This window comes from Trichomonas vaginalis, chromosome III, assembly GCF_026262505.1.
Source record: "Trichomonas vaginalis G3 chromosome III, whole genome shotgun sequence".
NCBI lineage: Eukaryota > Parabasalia > Trichomonadida > Trichomonadidae > Trichomonas > Trichomonas vaginalis.
In genome coordinates, this window is record NC_067205.1 from 10058153 (window position 1) to 10079043 (window position 20891).

Here is a 20891-nt window from a genome sequence, read left to right on the forward strand (position 1 = left end):
AGCTACATCCTAAGATTATGGAATTATGCTTATTAAGAGAGAAGCGGTATCGTCTATTCATAAAAACAGTGAAATAAATGCAGTTTCAATTCATCACACATAAAAATCGTTAAAATTATGATAATAGTAAAATATTTAGTCGTATAATTCTGCAAAATGATTTAATCATAGGTTACTGGAGTAACTTCAAATATAATTCCAGGACCGAGTTGTTTGAATCCATTTTTCTCATAGAAAGCCATTCTTTCTTTTGCCTTTTCTGAAGTTAAAACCGGTGTAAGACCTTCCAAAGTTTCATAATTATTTTCTTTTGCGTATTTCTTTATATGATCCAATAATACTTTGCCAACTCCATGACCTCTATAATTTTCATCAACAATCAAGTCTGCAATATTAAGAGTTTTGCAATTCATTTCTAAAGTATATATTCTGTTACATAAAGCACAACCAACAGGGGAACCATTTTTCTCTGCAATGAATATTGGTGTTTCTTCAGGATTTTTGAGAATGTGTTTGTAGATCGGATCAAATTTTGAATATTTATAATCATTTTTTGTATTGAAAGAAACATTTATCAAACTTCTAAGGCATTTCTTGATAAAGTCGGCATCTCCTGATAATGCATTTCTTACTGTGATAGCAGAACTCATCTGTTATTAATAAAAATGTGAGATGATCAGTCGGCGGGTAATTTCTCTCTGAATTAGTCGTCTTCAATTTTTTTGAGAGAAAATTCGACCATCAATTTTTTTAAATATCTCTTTGTTTTTAATTGATAACTTCGCATGAGTCATATCAAACACAGAACCATTCATTTTAATACATATTCATCACTTTTGAAAGGTTTACAAAATGCTTCACAAAAGTCGAAAAATTTAACTCCTAAAATGGAATGATTAAAAATATTATAATAATACCAGGATTTTTTTTTCTGAACCCGCAAAAATGTTTTATTTCCTCTGGTTTTGAATTTATCGATAGTCATAAAACATATGTTCAAATGAATATGGCATAGAGGTTTTATCTAATGTTTGGGTATTTTGGCATGAGTCATGAGGAAACAATGTAATGACGCTCCACGCCGATAATATTTATAAATTTTTTTAAAAATGGCTTATGATGAGCCTGAAGCAATTATTTTTCTAATTGATAACTCAGATACATCAATAAATGGCGATTTTGATCCATCACGCCTTGATGCACAGAAACTTGCCTGTGAAAGATTGGCTAGTTACAATTTGAAGCAGTCTCCTCAAACAGAAATCGCTATTGGATCCATCGGATCGGAATGTTTTGGAATACAGCAATCATTATTAAATACTACAAGTAAATTACACAAAACTTTTGATAAAATTTATCCAGGAGGTGAAGCTCTTGTTACAAAAGGCCTCTTATGCGCAATGTTAGCTCTAAAGTATGCAAGCAGATTCATTACTTCGAAAAGAATTGTACTTTTTCTCGGATCCAAAAATAATTTAACAAATGATGACGCAAAAAGTATTATAGAGAAAGCAAATGACGAAAACATTTCAATAGACATCATTGCATTCGGTACAGAAGTTGATAAATTAGGCGTTTTAGAAATGATAACTAGATATACTTATTCTGAGTCATTTTATATTCGAATCAGAAACTCTCATAACATACTAAGTGATTCCGTGTTGTCATCTGTTCTTGGTCCAGGTTCTACACAAAATCAACCAGAATCTTTTGAAGAAGATGATGAACTGACTGCCGCAATCAAAGCATCGCTTGAAGATTCGGATGATAATGATTTCTACAATACAAATGAAGAAATAATTTAAGATTTAAGAAAAATTTTATCTGTTTCACAAAATTTTCAATATTTTCGTTCTGAAAATTGAAGACAATAGTACACTGATCAATATTTCTTCTTATTTTCCAAGAAAAATCATTAATGAATATTTTTCTTATCAAATGAAAGAATTTTGAAGGAATATATCTACAAAAATTAACTCGGAAATTGACAGAAGATCTATTTGCACTTAATCTACCTTGCAAATTAAGATTTCATATTAAATTTCAAATTATGATTTGTTTGAGTAAAAATAATATTTGTTTTATATGTTTACAATAAAAAATGTTTTATATTACAGTTATCATATAATTTTATTTAGACAAAAACGCTAGCATAGGATTATTTATAAATGATATTCCGATTGTTTTGTGGAATCCTTTATTATCATACCATTTAAAGAAGATATCTGCTGTTTCTGTTGAGACACATTTATTATCATAAGTTGCAATAAAAAGATGAGGACATTGTTCAACACATTTTCCATTATTATTATAAAGATGTGAAGAACACTCTATACAATGTGATGAATCTTTGCATCGATTGCAGCCATCTTCACATTTCTCACATCGTCCATTATATTCATATTTTCCAGTTCCACAGGATGAAACACATTTTGAACCATCAATATAGTATCCATAATCACAAGATTCACAAACATTAGAACTACTACAATATCTACAATTATCAGTACATTTAACACAAGTATTGTTGCTATCTGCATAAAAGCCATTACCACAATCATTTATGCATGTGTTCTCTTTCAAATACCATGGAGATTTACATCTACTACATTTGGAAATATCATTAGAACATTTCGCACAGTTATCAACATAGCATGCTGAACAATACATATATGCATCATTTATATAATATCCTTCTCCACAACTGATTGTACAAGTTCCAGCTAAACTATATACACTTCTTGCACAAGAATGACATTCTTTATCTGAAATTTCAGTATCAAAAAATGTTTTGTTTATTTTGATGACAGGTTTTTCACAAAACGTTTCCATCAAATATTCATTAGTTACATATATATTCTTCGACTTTCGATAAATAAAATCAATTACTTCATTATCAGTAATATCAGTATTGCCAGAATAATAAAAATCAGTTTTTGTAAAATCAGAATAAGGAAATGTTATATTAAAGTGTGAATTTATCACAACTTTGCAAAGTTTAGAACAATGACTAAATGCATTAACTGGTACATTGCATTCACAATTGATATGAACATTAGTTAGCAAAGCACAATAGGTAAATGCATATTCTTCAATTTTTGCTATATTATTAGAAAGAGATAGATAAGTGACACTATGGCAAGATTCATTCTAAGATATTATCACAACGAGAGAACACACTGGAACCAAAAGTTGTTAAATTTAATTTGCCGCTTATATTGACTTTTACAATATTAGAGCAACACCAAAAAGCTTGGAAACCAATATTTTTAAGCTCTCAGGAAGATAGATATCGATAAGACTAGTACAAAATCCGAATGCATTTTCACCAATGCTTATTAAATTTTGAGAAAATGTTATATTAGTAAGATTAGTGCATTTAAAGAAAGCAAATTCTTCAATACTTGCTAAATTACCAGAGAAAACAATATTAGTAAGACCAGAACAAAAAGAAAATGAATGAAGGCTAATTTTTATTAAACTATCAGGGAATAAAATATTGGTAAGATTGGAACACGATGAAAATGCATTTGAGCCAATATTTAGTAAACCATTAGAAAAATATATTTCAGCAAGACTTGTGCAATAAGAAAATGCATGCATATCAATTTCCGTTAAACCATTAGAGAATTTTATGGACTGAATGCTTTTACAATAACGAAATGCACAAGCACCTATTTTTGTTAAACTATTAGGAAAAGTTAGATTAGAAAGGCTATAACAGGACGAAAATGCATAAATATTGATACTTTTCAAATTATTAGAAAATGTAATAATAGTAAGATTCGAACAAGAATCGAATGCATATCCCCCAATGGTTATTAAACTATTTGGAAAATTTATTTGAATAAGATTGGTACATCCCTGGAATGCCCGAATTGAAATAGTTGTTAGACTATTAGAAAGAATAAGATTTGTTAAGCTGGTGCAATAAGCGAAACCGCTCTCACCAATTAATGTTAGGCGATTTGATAGAGTAATATTAATAAGGCTTGAACAATTCATGAATGCATCATTGCCAATACTTGATATTTCATCAGAAAAAGTAATAGAAACAAGATTGGAACAATAACAGAATGCTTGATCATAAATAACTCCTAATTTACTTGGAAGAGAGATAGTTGTTAGACTTGAACAATGTGAGAATAATCCTTGACCAAGTTCTGCTATATTATTGGGAAGATAAATGCTTGCAAGTTTGGAACAACCTCCAAAAACATAATGATTAATTTTTTTTAAACTTTCTGGAAGAAACACTTTTTCAAGATTGATACATCCATGAAAAGCATATGATCCAATTGAAATAAATCCATCTTCTATATGTATTTGCTGCAAAGATTCACATTCCGTGCAAAAACGATATGGAATCTCAGTTCCGTTTATTATTGTTAAATTTGTAATTGATCTGTTTTCAGAAGGCAATGATTCGCAAACTCCATTGTTAATGTCGATGGCATATGAGTCAGTTCCATTATTTGTTAGCACACATGCAATTCCCATTAATACAAAATCATTGAATTTTTGAAAATTAAATTAATTAATAATCATTAATCATGAAACTAATTTGACTTATAGTATTATAATAGTGGATCCAGCGATAAAAAAATATGTTGGATTCAAATTGGAAAAAAGATGGAAGTTAATGTGGATTTTGATGATTATATTCCTCAAAAAATCATGTAAAATTTGATTGGTAAAGCAAAAATGAAATGCGTCTAAATTAGGTGACAATTGTTGTCAAATACATCATGTAAAGTACGATATCATTACAGATTTGAATTGAATGTGAAATTTTACATCTGAAGTTGCACTTATGCCCTTATGTCATGGCTTTCAATTCAGGAATTTAAGATTAATTTTCAATGACGCTTCACCCAAGTTGTCAAAAATTTGAATTAAAGTCAGATGGGCGTAAGTGAAGGCTTAACTATTTCAAATTATCCATATACTTCTAGCAGCTGATTTATCATTTTTGGTGAATGCTGCAAAAGGTGAAATCGAAATCTGTCATATTCATGACATTACACGAGAATGGTATTTTTTATTATAATTATTAATTTCAAATTTCAAATTCAAAATCATGAAATTATAATGTGCACCTTGTAGTTACAAGATTTTCTTTTGCTTAAATGTTTAAAAAGTTTCTAAAAAAAGATGTATTTAATTATAATTTAAAAACATTTTAATCTGACGATTGAGACACCGATGATGTGATCTCGCGTACTTTGCTAATAAAACTCGAAGAAGTAATTGGAGAAAATGGCTGATAAAATGGATTGCAAAATTGAAGAAACATTGCATCTCTAATTTTATCGCAAACATTTCGGATGATGCTATCATTCTGGTTAGGAAGGATATTCGTCAAAATAACAATTTTATAGCCGAAATTCGTTTTATATCCCCAAACAGAATATTTCTGATCAGGAATCTGAAGTTGTCCTATGAACTTTTCTTTCTTTGATGCTTTTCCCGTTGATGTGAAGTAATCTAAAGAAACAAAAACAATGGAATCCATTTCAAGCTCGGTCTGTTCTGTAGCATATTTATCGATGAATAAAAGGCTATCATCAGGACCTGTAATTGCTGCACAGGCAATACTTAATGATGGAGTTGCCATTTTTTAGAAAAAAGTGACAACTATCATTGATATTAAAAATTTGAATCTCCAAATGTTGTTTCAATTGCTTTTAATGCTAGATAATACTAAATCAGATCATTTTCTCAAGTAGATTTTATAATTGCTTTCAAGATGAGATGATTGAACTTGATGAGTTTTCATTACAGATCAATATAATTGATACAGTTCAATGGGAAACAGATAGAAGATTCGATCAAGAAACAGTAACAAACAGTAATCGTGAAATAAAGCGTTCTCCTTGGTTTCAAATCTTCGGCACTACAGAAACAGGAGAACATGAATGCTTAATTGTTCATGGTTTCTTCCCAGAGATATATGTTAACTGTCCTTCTAATCCAAATGAGCTCGAACAGTTCACTTCAGAACTAATTTCTTACATAGAGCGTGATTTTGGCGATACTTGCATTAAATCTTACGATTATGCCGAATATATACCAGCCTACGGTTATCAAGACAAGTGCAAATTCATCAGATTATTCCTTGTTCAACCAGATCAACAACAACAGCTAGGACGACACATAAATGCATTCGCCTGGAATGGAAAACCACATCATGCATACGAAGCACACTTCCCAAACTTTATAAAATTTTTATCAAAATATAATTTGACAGGATTTGGTTATATCCGTCTCAAACACGCCTGGAGAGTTAAATCAATACTTAGTAGATACGGAACTGAAGTACATTGCCGTGTAGAAGATATAATTGTCGATTCTTTTAATCAGCATTCTCAATTACTTTCTCATCTTCGATTTATATGGGCAGAACAACGAGATCTCAGACGTAGATTAGGTATCTCATCACAACCACCTGTTACAAGCACTGCCCGAAAAGATATTATTTTCACACAGCGACCACCAACGATTAAACCAAGCCAAGCACCTCCTTTAACGCAAGAACTCGAAGATCTACTCAAGTACATTGAAGTTTTCGATCCTGACAAAGATCCTCAGAAATTAATTGAAGAAGAAAAGAAAACACAATTAGAAATTGATTCAATTATGAAAGACGACAGCGGAATCAATTACCACACGCCTAATTCATTTGTAGAAGGTCGTATTTCGCAAGTATTGCAGCCCTCGATGTCACAGATGAAAGAGAAACCCTTAGTTCAAACAATCGCGAGCAAATTATTGAAATCAAAAAATGTTTTAGTTGTTGAAGAAGAAAAAAATTCAGAAGAAAGTTCATCAAAAGAGAAAACTCAAAATTCTCAAAAAGAACAAGATATAGAAACAGGAGAACATGGCTCGCAATTCCTCAAGGTTCTTTTCATTGAAGTAGGCTGTTCTTCAAGAGGAAAACTTCTTCCTAACCCTGCAATGGATCAAATTGTTTGTGCTTGTTTTACTTTGATGATTGATAAAGAAATCATTGAAAAAGTGACATTTTGGGTTGGTCCAAATTTAGTTATAGGAGAAAAAGTAGAGTTCTTTAGTTCAGAAAGGGAATTGCTTGTTGGCGTTATTAACTATATTCTTAAGATTGATCCTGATATCATTGTTGGATGGAATATCGAAAGAGAAAGTGTTTTTTACATAAATGAAAGATGTAAAATTCTAGGAATCAAAGATTTTTACGCAGAAGTTTCAAGGACAGGAAAAAATCCACACGCAATGGATGAAGTCAGATACATAGAAGGTAGACTGACTGTTAATCTATGGCGTGTTGTTAGACATCAAGCTGCTTTGAGATCTTATACTTTGGCAAGTGTTTCTGATCATTTTTTAGGTACAAAATTTCCTGACATTAAACAAAGCCAAATATCTTATTGGCTGCATAGTGCTCCATTTAGGTTTGTCTCTTATTGTAGAAAGAGAGCAACCGTGATTATATCTATTTGTCTTGCAATGAATTTCGTTGAATATTACTGCGAATTGTCATCAATTATTGGTGCTGATTTCGCTTCAACTTATTCTAGAGGCAGTCAATTCCAAATTGAAAGTTTGTTGATAAGAGTTTCGAAGAGATTAGGTTTTTGTTTACCTTCTCCAACGAGATTTGAAGTTTCTCAACAAAGAGCACCAATGGCTCTTCCTTTAGTTATGGAGCCAATGAGTGGTTTCTATTCTGATCCTGTTTTAGTCATCGATTTCCAGTCTTTGTATCCTTCTTCTATCATCGCTTATAACCTCGATTATACATCAATTGTTGGTAGAACAGAAGATGCAAATACTGGTGGTCGTTTGGGAGTTTACGAGCACAAAGTTCCTACAAGAGTTTTAGAGGAATTACTCGAAAACGGGAAAATAATAAATACTCCAAACGATGTATTATACGTAACTAAAGACGTAAGACCTGGTTTGTTACCTGCAATGCTCGACCAAATACTAAATTTAAGAGCATTTATTAAACAAACACTTAAAAAAACAAAGAATGCGAAAATGAAGTCGATTTTAGATGCAAGACAAATGGCTTTGAAAGTCATTGCTGCTTGTACGTACGGATATACTTCAGCGCATTTCTCTGGCCGTATGCCTTGTGTTGAATTAAGTGATTCAATTGTTGAATGTTCGCGTCACGTTTTGGAATTTACATTGAATTACATTGAAAAAAATTATCCTGAATTAAGTGTTTTATATGGAGATACTGACTCATTGTTTGTTATGATGCCTCCTGCATCTACCGAGAAATGTTTCCAATTTGCAGACAAGCTTTGCGAAGAGATTACTTCGATTTTTCCTTCTCCTATTCGAATTAAAATCGAAAAAATTTACAGAGGATGTTTCTTAGTGAACAAAAAGAGATACTGCGGATTAGTGTATGAAACAGCTGACCAACAAGTACCAACATTCGATGTTAAAGGTCTTGAAATGAAGCGAAGAGATTCATGTCCATTTACAGCGAGAGTTATGACTGAAGTTATTCTTTCCATTATAAAAACAAAAGACATAAAAGAAGCTGAAGTTATTTTTAAACAAAACATCAGCAAACTTTGTCATAACATCATCCCAATCCATGAATTATTCTTCGCAAGAGAACTAAGACTTGGAACATACAAAGCTTTAGAACCTCCTGGAGCCTTCGTTGCAAGAAGACAGATGAGTGTTGATCCAATGATGGAACCTTTATATGGACAAAGATTGCAATATATTGTTGTTTCTTCAAGCCCTGGAAGTAGGTTAGTAGATAAGGTTGTTTCCCCTGAAGAGTATTTGGAAAGGAATATGAGAGTCTGTACTAAATACTACGTCGAGAAACAATTAGTTCCTGCTTTAGGAAGAGTTTTAGAAACAATGGGTGTGGATGTTTCAAAATGGATCAAAAATGTTAGTGTAGAATTAAACAGACTGCCTCTTTATATAGGAAAAGGAAGCACTGTTATTGAACAGTTTTGTGTTTCTGCACAATGCCCTTTGTGCGGAAACCAGTGCTCTACACAATCACCTGTCTGTAATAGATGCTTAACGAGAGCAGGAAGAAAACAATCGTTGATAGAGCTGATTAAAAGAATTAAATCTTGTCAGAAAATTATCAACGAAAATGGCGAAAGATGCAATGATTGCATAGGAGATCCGGGTACAACAGTGAATTGCTGCATGTGCTCTGGCTGTAATGTATTCTGGGAAACAAAACTGGCTGAAGAGCAGCTGAATGTTTACCAATCATATTACAATGCATTGAAGAGATTAGTTAACTAAAATAAATATTATTTGTTAGATTCTTATTAAAATTTAAAGCTTTTTGAATTTAGAAATTTAGATTTCAATGATTTTGTAAATATTGTCAAATTTGGAAAGAAAAATCACTTTCATTTTCAACTGCTTTTGGATGATTTCGGATCTACAAGTATTGAAATGAAAATTTAGTTAACTTATATCTAAAGTACTCATACAGCTAGTTTTTCGACAAGGTCTTGTGGCCCAATGGATAAGGCGTCGGCCTTCGAAGCCGAAGATTGAGGGTTCGAGTCCCCCCAAGATCGGATTATTTTTTCTTTTTTCAAACTGTTATCGAAAAATAATATCAATTTTTCTTTTTTACACATGCATATTAGGTTCATTAGTTTTATGAACTGCCATACTAATAAATCAAATAATAATGATAACATTTTATGCTAATTACAAAATAAATATTCTTCAAAACCTAATATTTTTGGCCAAAAATATATTAATTCTTTAATTAAGCAAAATTTAAATATATTTTTATGTTCCCCAAGCTAAAATGATGATCCCAAAATCACAAAAAATGTCTCACGGTCAAGATCCTAATCAACAATTCCTAAAGAGTAGGATTTATTTCTCAAAAGGCCCTGATTCATTAGCTGCAACAGCTAACAAACACTACGTAAGTTCAAGAACTCCAGAAGAAACATTCCAACACCAACATTTTCATGGTGAGATGCCAACAACATCAAAATACAACAAAGATCAGATCGGATTAGATGCAGAAAATATTAAAGCATCAAAGGATGTCGGTACATGGATTACTGTTATTGGAATAATTCCTGGTAGATTCCAAGAAGTTAGAGAATACTTTGCACAGTTTGGAGAAATCAATCATTTTGAAGAAGGACCAGGAAATTATGGATATATAGAATTTGCATCTTCAAAAAGCGCGAAAACTCCATTAGATAAATCCCAAACAGATCCATTAATAATTACAAAGAGTTATATAGTATCAGTAGCACCAGGAAGACTGAAACCGCATTACATTTCTAAAATAGATGATAATAATGAAAAAATAAATTACTCTTCTTTTACGAAAGAGTCAAAGAGTAGGGAGAAAGTATCCTTCTTAGAAGCTATTAAGAACGCTCTCATCGGCGAATAAATTTTTTGTATAATTATTTTTATTTCAAATCAAAATTTTCTTTTTATCAAAAACATAATAAGAAAAATTAATTATTGATGAAAGTTTTATTCAGCAAAATAATTAACTTCAATCAAACCATCAAAAAAAATTTCGCATAAAAATAACTAAATTTAGCAGCATCCCTTGCCTTCCTTATCCTTCTTCTTTCCATCCTCGAGGTTAACTCTGCCATCCTGTGTTGGTGGTCCTGGAACGCGTTGCTTAAGAAGTGTAGAAATAGCAACTTGGAACATTCTTGAGACACCAGTGCCTGTTGTAGCAGATGTTTCAGCGTAGAGGGCGCCATTCTCTGTAGCCATGTTCTGAGCTGTCTGGAATTCTACTGTACGCTTGTCTTCAAGATCAACTTTGTTTCCGCAAACGAGGATAACAATATTCTCCTCGACGTTTGTCTTGAGCTCACGAATCCAATAAGAAACCGAATCAAAAGTCTCAGCCTTTGTAACATCGTATACAATAAATGCAATAAGAGCACTACGATAATACATTGGGGCAAGACCACGATAAACTTCCTGTCCTGCTGTATCCCAAATAAGAAGTTCGAGGTTTTGGCCATCAATATTTACGTCTTTTGTAACGAAAGCAGCTCCGATTGTTGGATTAACATTTTCTGGGGCACTTCCTGATACATATTGGGTAACAATACTTGTCTTTCCAACACCACTATCGCCGAGCAAAACGAGCTTGATCGCGTTTCCACTATCAGTCATTGATTAAATGAAAAGACGGTTTTATTCTTAGTTCAACAATAACTCGAAATTATAAAAATATTATTATTCATATAATGCTGTGCATTTAAAATAGACACAAATTTGACATCCGGACGGTTTTGACGTTCGTTGTTTCGTTTTGCCAGAAATTGCACTCAGATTGAATTATTTACTACGATCTGCTTTAAAACTTGTAGGAAAAATCAATGGGAATATATTCTCATCAAAATGTGTTGGAATTCAATACACCAGATTCTAATTTCATCATTGCATATTGTTTTGCCCATAACAATCCATAAAACTGAGAATGGTTCAATATGCACTAAGTAACGCAAGAATAATTTTGATTCTATAGAATGAATAAAACAAAATTCGAATTTGTGCAAAACCTTTGATGCTCAGAAATGAGTGATCAAAAGTATAAGAGAAAAGGATGCAAAAATGTATAAAACTTGTTTTCTCTTACGAGAAATTAAAAAAAAAATATTAAATTTTTATAAAATTTTGTTACATATTAAATGAAAATTTATATGACAATGAAACATAAAATACAATGAGTGATTATCAGGAAAAGCTGCTGGTTTATCCCCAATTTGACATTTCTTCATTGACTGATACTGATTCCCATTCAATGGGGCAGCAGCAACAAGGATCAAGGAAAAATTCATCTTTTTCAATCGGCTTCTCTTCTGGTGAAGATGGAGCATCTGAAGTAGAAGATGAAGAAGAGGAACAGCAACCTTCGCAATTTGGTTCAATCTTCTTTGGAAAGCCGAATGTAGCTACGCGTTCGGCCTTCTTTGTCATCTTAGCTGGATGAGATTGCTGAACTGAAGGCTGTGGTGTAATAAGGTGGTATCCAAGGCCTGGAGAATATAAGTATACTGGAAATGGAGACATTGCGGAGCGTCTACGTATAGTCCATTGACGCTGTTCAACAAAATTGCATTTTAGATAAGGAATTGAAGTAATTAGTTCTGGAGAACCTTCGCCACGGATGATTTCAGATGAATAGCCAAGCTTTGCAAGGGCGCCATTAATTGATGATTTACATTTATCAATAAGTAATCGTAATTGTCTTGTATTGATTGCGATGCTTGTTCCTATCCAACAAATGCCGCATACTAAGCATCGCTTCCATTCACTTCCATCGTTTTGATAAATATATCGCTTAATAGATTCTAAATCTGTTTGAAAAGTAAGGCATCGCATGTTCTTTTTGTATTTATGGCTCTCGCTTGATAATTCCGCACGCAATCTATTGTAATATTGCTGATCTTTTAATGATAAAAAATCAAAAAACGCAGGTACTTGATTCATTGAAATTTATCTTGAAAAATTTTTATCGTCTTTCGAAAAATAACAATTATTTTAGAAAAAAGGAATTGAACATACGATAGCGAAGGGAAAAAAAAAAAGGTAGTGGGGCTTCCAGGGGCTGCGCCCCTTCTAGCCCTGAAGATGTTTAGTATAAATGAAGTTCTTATATACGGGTCTTCCAGGAGCTTTTCACAAATTATATATGTTTTCATGTTTTGTCACTTTTCTGTCACTTTTCAGGAAAAAACATTTTTATTATTATATATAAATGAATTTTACAAAACCACCGTTACCGTTCTTTGGAAATAAGGGTAAATGTAAAGATATTATATTGAGAGAACTTAAGAAACTACCGAATGGTCTAACATTTGTAGATTTGTTCGGTGGAAGTTTCTATATATCCCATTTATGTCATACAATATTCCCAGACTCAAAGATTATATGCAATGACTTCGACAACTATATGGACCGTCTCAAACATATACCAGACACAAACAATATATTGAAAGAGTTAAAAGAAAAGATACCTATAGGTAAGATGGAACGTATACCATTAGATAAGAAAAATATTGTGAGAGAGGTTTTGAAAAAAGCAGAATATATAGACTGGGATAGTATATCTGCTAGACTATTATATAGTGGTTCTATAAGAGTTCATGACATTGAAACACTTATGTCAAAAGTTTTATATCTTAACTATACAAATGTTTTCAAAGAGGACATAGAAAAATATATTGAGGGTATAGAGTTTGTGAGATGTCATTGGACAGAGTTGTATGAAAAATATAAAGACAAGGAAAATGTTTTCTTTATAGTGGACCCGCCGTTCTATAACACATGGGATTTTCAATACCAGGTAGACTGGACTTTGAGAGACTCTTTAGAAACTTTAGACGTTTTACATAACTGTCCATGCTTTTACTTTACATCCGATAAAAGTGGTTTGGAAACCGTTATGAGATGGTTAGAGGACATACATGACTATGAGTTTAGATATGACAAGATAGAATATGAGAGAGGTCCTATAAACCGGAGAAAGTGTCATAACAAAGAAATTTTACTAGTAAGTAAATGTGGTTTGAAATAGGACTACTTGTTTTAGGTTTTTTCCATTGTGTCATTTATTTATTTGACGTGGCAGAAAAGTACAGAGAATATGAAGATGAACCAATGCCTGCAAATGTTCAGTATATGTACTCGTAAGAGATATTTTTATCTAATATTAAATGGACGCACAGAACTTAGCGAATGCACAGCAACCTGGACAACCAAACCCAGAGAATATTCCAAATGAAGTTCGAATACAAACTGCAATGGCAAACTATGGTCAAGTGCCAACAGATGTACAAATGCAAACTGCCATGTCAAATGACGCTGCGTTAGGTTTGCCACCATGGTATGCAAATATGAGATGGAAAGAGTTTTATACAAACCCGAAGTGGGATATAAACAACTTTATGCAGATGACGCGAACACAGGAGTTGACCCAGAATATGTTTCTACCAGAGGAGAAACAGAATGTATGAGCTCCAGTTAAAGAATGCTATGGAACTCAACAGGAAACGCAAAAGACTAGGTGGACATTAGATTTTTACATATAGTAAAATGGTTTCTTTGGAAGAATAGGAAACTTCTTTCGAAATGTTGGAAGAGGTATATGGAATGGAATAAAATCTGTCGGAAGGAATTTGGAACGGAGTCAAAAATATTGGTAAAAGAGTAGGTCAGTTCGTTGGTATTATACCTAAAGACCCTGAACCAGAAGAACAAGCTCCTGTTATACAACAGCCTGAACTGCACACAGTCAAGTTGGCCAACCAAATCCAACACCTCAACCGTATTAAAAAATTATATTTTACCGTTTCGATAGTAGTTGTATATGAAACTAAGTTCTAAGTAAAACGCATGGTATAATGGAATTATTCTTTTTCTTCCATCTGTTGTAAACCATACTTGAAAGTCTGAAAATACTTCCACTTGGTGGTTCGTATAACTTTGTAGGTTTTCGTAAAAGTCATTTGCCAAGCATAAGAAAGAGTTTTGTGCACCAGAAAATGAAGCATGAACGATAATAGCATCTGGGTCGAAAACATTTTCATATGTTCCATTAGGGTTTTCGACTTCATAAAAGTCCGGGTGTACTGGATATTCTGCAGGCTGATTTAACATCCTCATAAATCTATACCATGCCAAGTTGTTATATTTTGTAGAAATATAAACGTTTTCTCAAGGTCTTCTATTCTATTGATTTTAACAGTTGCATTTTTCCTGTCATAAATAATATCGAGATGGTATTCTCCTTCGTCAATGTTATACTGCTTTGCATATTCGATATAGATATCGTTTATTTTTTCTTGAAAAGCTTGAAGAGTTGTTTCTAAGTTTACAAGCAAATTCACTTGTAAAAGTTTTCCCTGTTCAAATTTCTCATACATACGTTTTTCTTTGTTATAGTATCGAACTTCAAAACCGACTGTAAATGGGAAACCATGTATGGCTTCTGAAATGAACTTCATTCTACGAAAGCCAATAGCTTTTGTGACGGATGGGTCTCTTAACCATCTTAACGGGTAGTCAAAACGATAGCCTTCATGCTTTACGGTCTCTGTCTCAAACTTTTGACCGACATTAGTAAAAAGTTCATCTAATGGTTTAGTTGTAGCAACTCTAGAATTTTCTTTTTCTATTGAAAGCATATTTTATCTAGAATAAAAATGTCAAATGAAACAGCGTCTATGAGAGAAATACAACACAACCGACAACTCATTATACAAGCTCTAAATAAGAACACAACAAACTTTTCAAACTATTCTAAGATATCTGAGTCATTGAAAGAAGGAAACTTAAAACTGACATTAAACCCAATGACAGATGAGTTTCTATTTCAAGACAATAAGAACCATACTGTCTGTATAAATCCAACAAAAGGAACTTTAAACGAGAAACCTATAAATGAACTTCTTTTGAAAGCAGATGTTGGCAACAAAGCTGACAAAGAATATGTAGACGATGCAATAGCAAAAGAAGAAGAAAGAGCTAACAATGCTTATGCAACAAAAGAACATACTCATCCTGAACTAGCAGACAAAACATATGTTGACAATAAAATGTCAAGTGAAGTGACAAGAGCTGAAAACGAATATTCTAAAAAGACTCATATACATTCTATATCTGAAATAACAGACTTACAAGAAACCTTAAACAGGAAAAGTGACGTTGGACATATACATACTATTGCAAATATTACAAACTTACAAGAAACCTTAAACAGGAAAAGTGCCGTTGGACATACACATACCATTGCAAATATTACAAACTTACAAGAAACCTTAAACAGGAAAAGTGACGTTGGACATACACATACCATTGCAAATATTACAAACTTACAAGAAACCTTAAACAGGAAAAGTGCCGTTGGACATACACATACCATTGCAAATATTACAAACTTACAAGAAACCTTAAACAGGAAAAGTGACGTTGGACATACACATACATCTTCTGAAATAACAGACTTAAACGTTAGCCTTGAAAATAAAGCAGATAAAACATATGTCAATGAAATATACCAAAGTTTAGTTGGAACAAAAAATATTGAAACTATTGTTGGTGACTTTTCTTTCAATGAAGAAAACAAATATTTTAGATGGCAGTTGGTACAGTCCTTAGAAAATGGTACACGGTATAAACTCATTCCGAAAAATAACAATGAAATGTATGTAAGCTATAAAAAGAACGATGGTACACAAGTTAAAGTTCCATTAGACAACAACTGCTACTTAAACTTATATGGAGACGAACAAAAGAAATATTTAAGAGTTTATGAAATGGCAGATATGACATTGCCTGACCCAGCTCCAGCACCATATTATTATGACTATGGAGATGACAACAGAACACCACATGTAGATGAACAAAAGCTAACATTATATTTAGATTATTATAGATATAAAAGATATAATGCAATAGAAAAAACGAGAATAGTATACTATTATGAAGATGACAGAAATAAATATTATAGTCAAGACTTTACCTACCCTGAAAACATAAGATTATATTATAAAAAATATTCTGACACAAACCAGAAGAAACCTGAAATAGTTGCACTATATTTTAAGTTCAAAAGAGACAATCCTATAATATCTCATATGTTTGATTTAATGAACCCAGTAGGTTCTATTTATACATCTATGGAAGCAAGAGGTCCTCAAGTAATGTTTGGTGTTGGTGCATGGGAACAAATAGTCGACAGGTTTTTGTATTGTGCAAACTCTTCAAAGGAAACAGGTGGAAGTAAAACGATTTCAGGTGAAAATTTACCTGCACACAGTCACTACATAGATTTAAGTACATCTCAAGCAGGTTGGCATAAGCATAGATATTGGGATTGGTCAGGAATGACAAAAGGTAAAGGATATGATGTTAAAGACGACGTTAAGTTTGCTATAAATTGCTACTGGAGTGACACTCAGGGAGAAGGAAACCATACACATTTCGTTTCAGGATATACGCAAACAACGGGACAAAGTAAAGACTACATGCCACCTTACATGACAGTTTACGCATGGTATAGAATTGCTTAGTCGTCATTTTCAACTTCTTTAGCATATTCGTCAGGAGTTGTCTTATATTTGTTAGGAACTGTCTTTGAAAGTATACCACCTTGAACTTTGACAAGTTTGAAACGAGGTCTGACAATAGTAGTTTTATCTTCTGCTTGCAGTGTGTACATTTTGCCATGTTTGCCTAAAACTTCATAATATTCTCTTGTATACTTTCTTCTATTTTTACGAACACGAATGTGAGTACCTGTCGGGTTCCCATTGTTGTCATAGTCAATAGTATTTTCATATGGGTCGCGTTTAGGTATTTCTATTTTTACTTTGTCACCTTTCTGAAGTTTGAAGCCCGGCATTCTTTCTTGTTTGTCTCTTTTGACTAAATTATTAAATATATAGTCTTTCTCTAAGTCAGGGTTGTTTTTCATTTCTTCGGGGGAGTGGTTTCCCAAACCTTTTTGTTTACGGCTATTGTAAATATTTAAAACTTGTCTCATCTTTGCCATGGAGAAGTGTCTATATTTGTCGTCATATGACATTTCATTTGCTTCACCACCTTGTGGTTGGTTTAAGTCTCTTAACATTTTTATACAACCGTCAATGACACCAAGAGCAGAATGGTTTTGGTCGACAATGAAATATTGGTTTACATTTTTTGAACGCAGATAGTTTTTTACATCATCTGATTTGAAAGAACTTTCACAGTCAGATGTCAGTTTTGTTGGATGGTATTTGTCAACGAATATTGTCAAAGCTGCTAAGATATCTAAAATAGCTTTGGACTGTAATGGTATGGCTTCACAGTATCTTGTGTTTTTGACCAACAAATATTAACCAGTATGGTGGTCCATCTGTTCTAACTCTCGGAATGTTTTCCAAGATATCCATAAACCAAGCATTTGGTGTTGAACTAAAGATTTTTATCATGAGTGCTTTTTTTGTTGCCTTAGAAACATAGGGGTCCTTGTTTGGATTCGTCATTTTTTAACCCATAAGAAATGGGTTTATTTGGCGCATTAGCAGGAGTCGCATCTAGATTTTTACCCGCAGTGGGAACAATAGCCAGAGGTGTATTTGGAGTTGGAAGGAAGATTTTGAGTACATTAGGTATACTTAAAGAGAAAGCACAACCTATTATACAAACTGTACAGAAAGGTTGGGATGTAGCACGAGATGCAACAAATCTTATTCCAAATCCTGAAACAAGAGGAAAAGTTCAAGGATGGATGGACAATGTAGGAAGACAAGCAGGAAACTATTATAACAAAGCAAATGACTACTATAACCAAGCAGGACACTATATGGACCAAGGTGAAAGATTCTTTAACAGAGGATATAACCATGCACAACAGTGGGTAAACAATAACCAACCTCAACCGCCTCAAACGTGGGGAATGTAAAATTTTTTACTGAGATGAAATGAACAATACAGCATTGAGACAAATGGGTTCAAGATGGATTTGTCGGCTTCCAGCAGTTACACCACGTGTTTGTCAAGTTCTTCCTATACCTCAGGAAGTTTTAGACCGACTTAAAAAACCTAAACAACCAGTTGAAAACAAACCAAACTAAAATTTTTACTGAGATGAAATGACCGAAGAAGTTGAAACGGTAGATTTGACACCACAAACAAAAAGTTCAGAACATTGTCAAAACCTGTCAAAGAACTTACAGATGAAGAGAAAAATTCAATAATAGAAAGTGCCAGATCTGGAAATACAAACCCTAACTACAAAGTCACTTTTCATAAAAATGGAACGGCTAGTATCTCAAAAAAGAAACAGACTCTCACAAATAAAATATTGAAGTCTGAAGGAGCTTTCGAGACAACAGATGGAAAAGTTTACTTCACTGACCAACAGTTCATTATAGAACATCTCATTGACTTAGAGTCGAAATATTCTAAACTTTACAACAAACACAAAAAGTTGAAAGGAAAACAAAAACAAATGGCATATGATATTTATGAAGATGTTGACGACACAACTGTTCCTGCAAGTGAAGTAAAGTCAGAGGAACCGAAAAGTGACGAAAAACCGATAGAAGAAGAAAAACCAAAAACTGAAGATAAACCAAAACCAAAGTTTAGTTTCCAAACTAAACCAAGTCAACCTTCATTAGCTGTATGGGTTGGCGTCAAAGACTTATGGCAGCAGGCGGTTATGTAAAGTAAAGAGAAAAAAAATATTTTTTTATTTTTATAAAAATGCCCCCATATAGAATGGATAGAAAATCTGCTAGAATAAAAGCAGAGTTGCAAAGATATGGTTGGAGAGTTTCGAAGAATTTTAAATATAAGAAGGGAAGACCCATAAAAGTCTATGACAAATTGTCTGGTCTTCGCTACGAAATGGATTTGGAAACAGCACGTGCAAAATCCAAACAGACTAGAGAGGTTAGAAGAAGAACGTCTTATGGACATGCCTTTCGAGTTAGTGAACCTCAAGTTGAAGGACACGACGGCTTTGCCAGATTCTACTGGAAACATGACGAACAATTGCATCCTTTGAGAAGGAAAAAAGGAAAAGGTGAAGACACACATGCTCCCATGGAAAGAACAAGATATGCATATGAGAAGTACCGTGAAGTTAGAAGTCAAATTACATCTGGTCGAACCTTTACAGTAAACTTTGACGAAGGAAGAACAAAGAAGGCTTCATGGGAGTACTTGCTGCAATTCAAGACGGAAATAAGAAAGGACACAATCTCAGATTGACCATAACAGATTTGGATGGTCACATTTACTATGCATATGGCAATGTCACAACAGCTGCAATGCTTCTTGACGCTTTCAAGACTACAAAGAGAGAACAAATGGTTGACTCCGACTCAGACATTTTGAATGCAATTGAAGGAATTGCAAGTGTCAAGTTCGAATGGTACCAACCTAACCCTCAAGCAGTCAGACAACATGCTGGACCGTTGGGAAACTTGTTTGTTAGATGAGAAATATGAAATGGCATACCATTTTAAAACAATATATTTTTACATATATTAAATGCTTCAGGTTGAAAAACAAAGAACAAAAGTAACAGATACAAAACCGTTAGACTATATCTTTACAAATGCTGGTAGGACTATTTCAGATGAAGAAATTTCATCCCGAGCATACAGGTTTGACTATCCAATTCGTTGGCTTCAAAGTCCTTCAGATGCAAAGGCAATAGGATTTAGAAGAGTTTTGTTTTCAAATAGAACTAACGCATTTATGTTCGCAGTATATTTTCATGGGCAGTATAAAGGTTCTGATGGTCTAATAGACAAATTTGACGAAATGAGAATCTTTACAGTTCGTTCAGACGAAAGTCTTGAGAAAACTCTAAATGACTTTCAAACTCAAATGAACAAATATTATTGGGAATTTCAAGAAAAATACGACTCTTTACTAAATGGAACATACTATCTGAAACTAGAATATGACAAGATGAACTCCACCGTTTCACTTCAAAAGATTGAAATTAACCCTCCAAGAGATACAGAGTTTTTATTTTGGGGAGTAGACAAACGTTCTTGGGCACAATTTTTCGGTTACTAAACCAGAACGAACCATTACCACAGATGGTCCATTTAAATTTATACTTCCACCAGCAGATTTGACAGTTTATAGAAACGTGTTTGACCCTCAAAATGTTATGTGTCATGCAAGTTTCAGTTCAAGCAACAATAGTTTTCTATGTATTGGTAAGGACTTTTATGACTTTGCTTCTAAATTCTACGAACCACCTAGTAACAGTTTCTCTGACTTTCAAGTTTGGTTCACAACAAATGGTGTGCAACATATTGTTCCATTGTACTATGACTTTTATCTCGAATTGTCTTTCATATATAACTACGGAAAAGTGCTGAAAA

At 33.1% G+C, this 20891-nt stretch overlaps 10 protein-coding genes and 2 pseudogenes across 12 annotated transcripts, besides 2 other annotated features; 6 read left to right on the forward strand and 6 right to left on the reverse strand.

The window, feature by feature from the left end:
* Window positions 1-161: 161 nt before the first annotated feature.
* TVAGG3_0675000 (acetyltransferase (GNAT) domain-containing protein) lies at window positions 162-650 on the reverse strand (the record flags this gene model as incomplete). Its single annotated transcript, XM_001303645.1, has 1 exon — window positions 162-650. One exon carries the CDS (start codon window positions 648-650, stop codon window positions 162-164), a length of 489 nt encoding a protein of 162 aa, XP_001303646.1.
* A 454-nt stretch (window positions 651-1104) lies between these two features.
* TVAGG3_0675010 (proteasome assembly) lies at window positions 1105-4506 on the forward strand (the record flags this gene model as incomplete). The annotated part of the gene is made up of 1 exon (XM_001303644.1): window positions 1110-1805. The coding sequence occupies one exon, from the start codon at window positions 1110-1112 to the stop codon at window positions 1803-1805; it is 696 nt and encodes a 231-aa protein (XP_001303645.1).
* A 300-nt stretch (window positions 4507-4806) lies between these two features.
* Window positions 4807-4927: a mobile genetic element.
* Window positions 4928-5164: 237 nt separating this feature from the next.
* Window positions 5165-5629, reverse strand: TVAGG3_0675030 (trafficking protein particle complex subunit 2-like protein family; the record flags this gene model as incomplete). The annotated part of the gene is made up of 1 exon (XM_001303643.2): window positions 5183-5617. The coding sequence occupies one exon, from the start codon at window positions 5615-5617 to the stop codon at window positions 5183-5185; it is 435 nt and encodes a 144-aa protein (XP_001303644.1).
* A 111-nt stretch (window positions 5630-5740) lies between these two features.
* On the forward strand, window positions 5741-9279 carry TVAGG3_0675040 (DNA polymerase zeta catalytic subunit family; the record flags this gene model as incomplete). The annotated part of the gene is made up of 1 exon (XM_001303642.2): window positions 5755-9279. The coding sequence occupies one exon, from the start codon at window positions 5755-5757 to the stop codon at window positions 9277-9279; it is 3525 nt and encodes a 1174-aa protein (XP_001303643.1).
* Window positions 9280-9803: 524 nt separating this feature from the next.
* On the forward strand, window positions 9804-10456 carry TVAGG3_0675050 (Nup53/35/40-type RNA recognition motif family; the record flags this gene model as incomplete). Its single annotated transcript, XM_001303641.1, has 1 exon — window positions 9827-10411. One exon carries the CDS (start codon window positions 9827-9829, stop codon window positions 10409-10411), a length of 585 nt encoding a protein of 194 aa, XP_001303642.1.
* Window positions 10457-10536: 80 nt separating this feature from the next.
* Window positions 10537-11182, reverse strand: TVAGG3_0675060 (small Rab GTPase RabD5; the record flags this gene model as incomplete). The annotated part of the gene is made up of 1 exon (XM_001303640.2): window positions 10564-11163. One exon carries the CDS (start codon window positions 11161-11163, stop codon window positions 10564-10566), a length of 600 nt encoding a protein of 199 aa, XP_001303641.1.
* Window positions 11183-11653: 471 nt separating this feature from the next.
* Window positions 11654-12565, reverse strand: TVAGG3_0675070 (transcription-initiator DNA-binding domain ibd family; the record flags this gene model as incomplete). The annotated part of the gene is made up of 1 exon (XM_001303639.1): window positions 11746-12483. One exon carries the CDS (start codon window positions 12481-12483, stop codon window positions 11746-11748), a length of 738 nt encoding a protein of 245 aa, XP_001303640.1.
* Window positions 12566-14368: 1803 nt separating this feature from the next.
* Window positions 14369-15179, reverse strand: TVAGG3_0675080 (annotated as a pseudogene). Its single transcript has one exon. A coding segment is annotated over exon 1 (811 nt).
* Window positions 15180-15632: 453 nt separating this feature from the next.
* Window positions 15633-20891: part of a mobile genetic element that runs on past the window's edge.
* Window positions 17063-17470, reverse strand: TVAGG3_0675100 (uncharacterized protein; the record flags this gene model as incomplete). The annotated part of the gene is made up of 1 exon (XM_051242540.1): window positions 17063-17470. The coding sequence occupies one exon, from the start codon at window positions 17468-17470 to the stop codon at window positions 17063-17065; it is 408 nt and encodes a 135-aa protein (XP_051089127.1).
* TVAGG3_0675110 (uncharacterized protein) lies at window positions 18041-18442 on the forward strand (the record flags this gene model as incomplete). Its single annotated transcript, XM_051242541.1, has 1 exon — window positions 18041-18442. One exon carries the CDS (start codon window positions 18041-18043, stop codon window positions 18440-18442), a length of 402 nt encoding a protein of 133 aa, XP_051089128.1.
* On the forward strand, window positions 18462-18614 carry TVAGG3_0675120 (uncharacterized protein; the record flags this gene model as incomplete). The annotated part of the gene is made up of 1 exon (XM_051242542.1): window positions 18462-18614. The coding sequence occupies one exon, from the start codon at window positions 18462-18464 to the stop codon at window positions 18612-18614; it is 153 nt and encodes a 50-aa protein (XP_051089129.1).
* Window positions 18797-19215, forward strand: TVAGG3_0675130 (annotated as a pseudogene). Its single transcript has one exon. A coding segment is annotated over exon 1 (419 nt).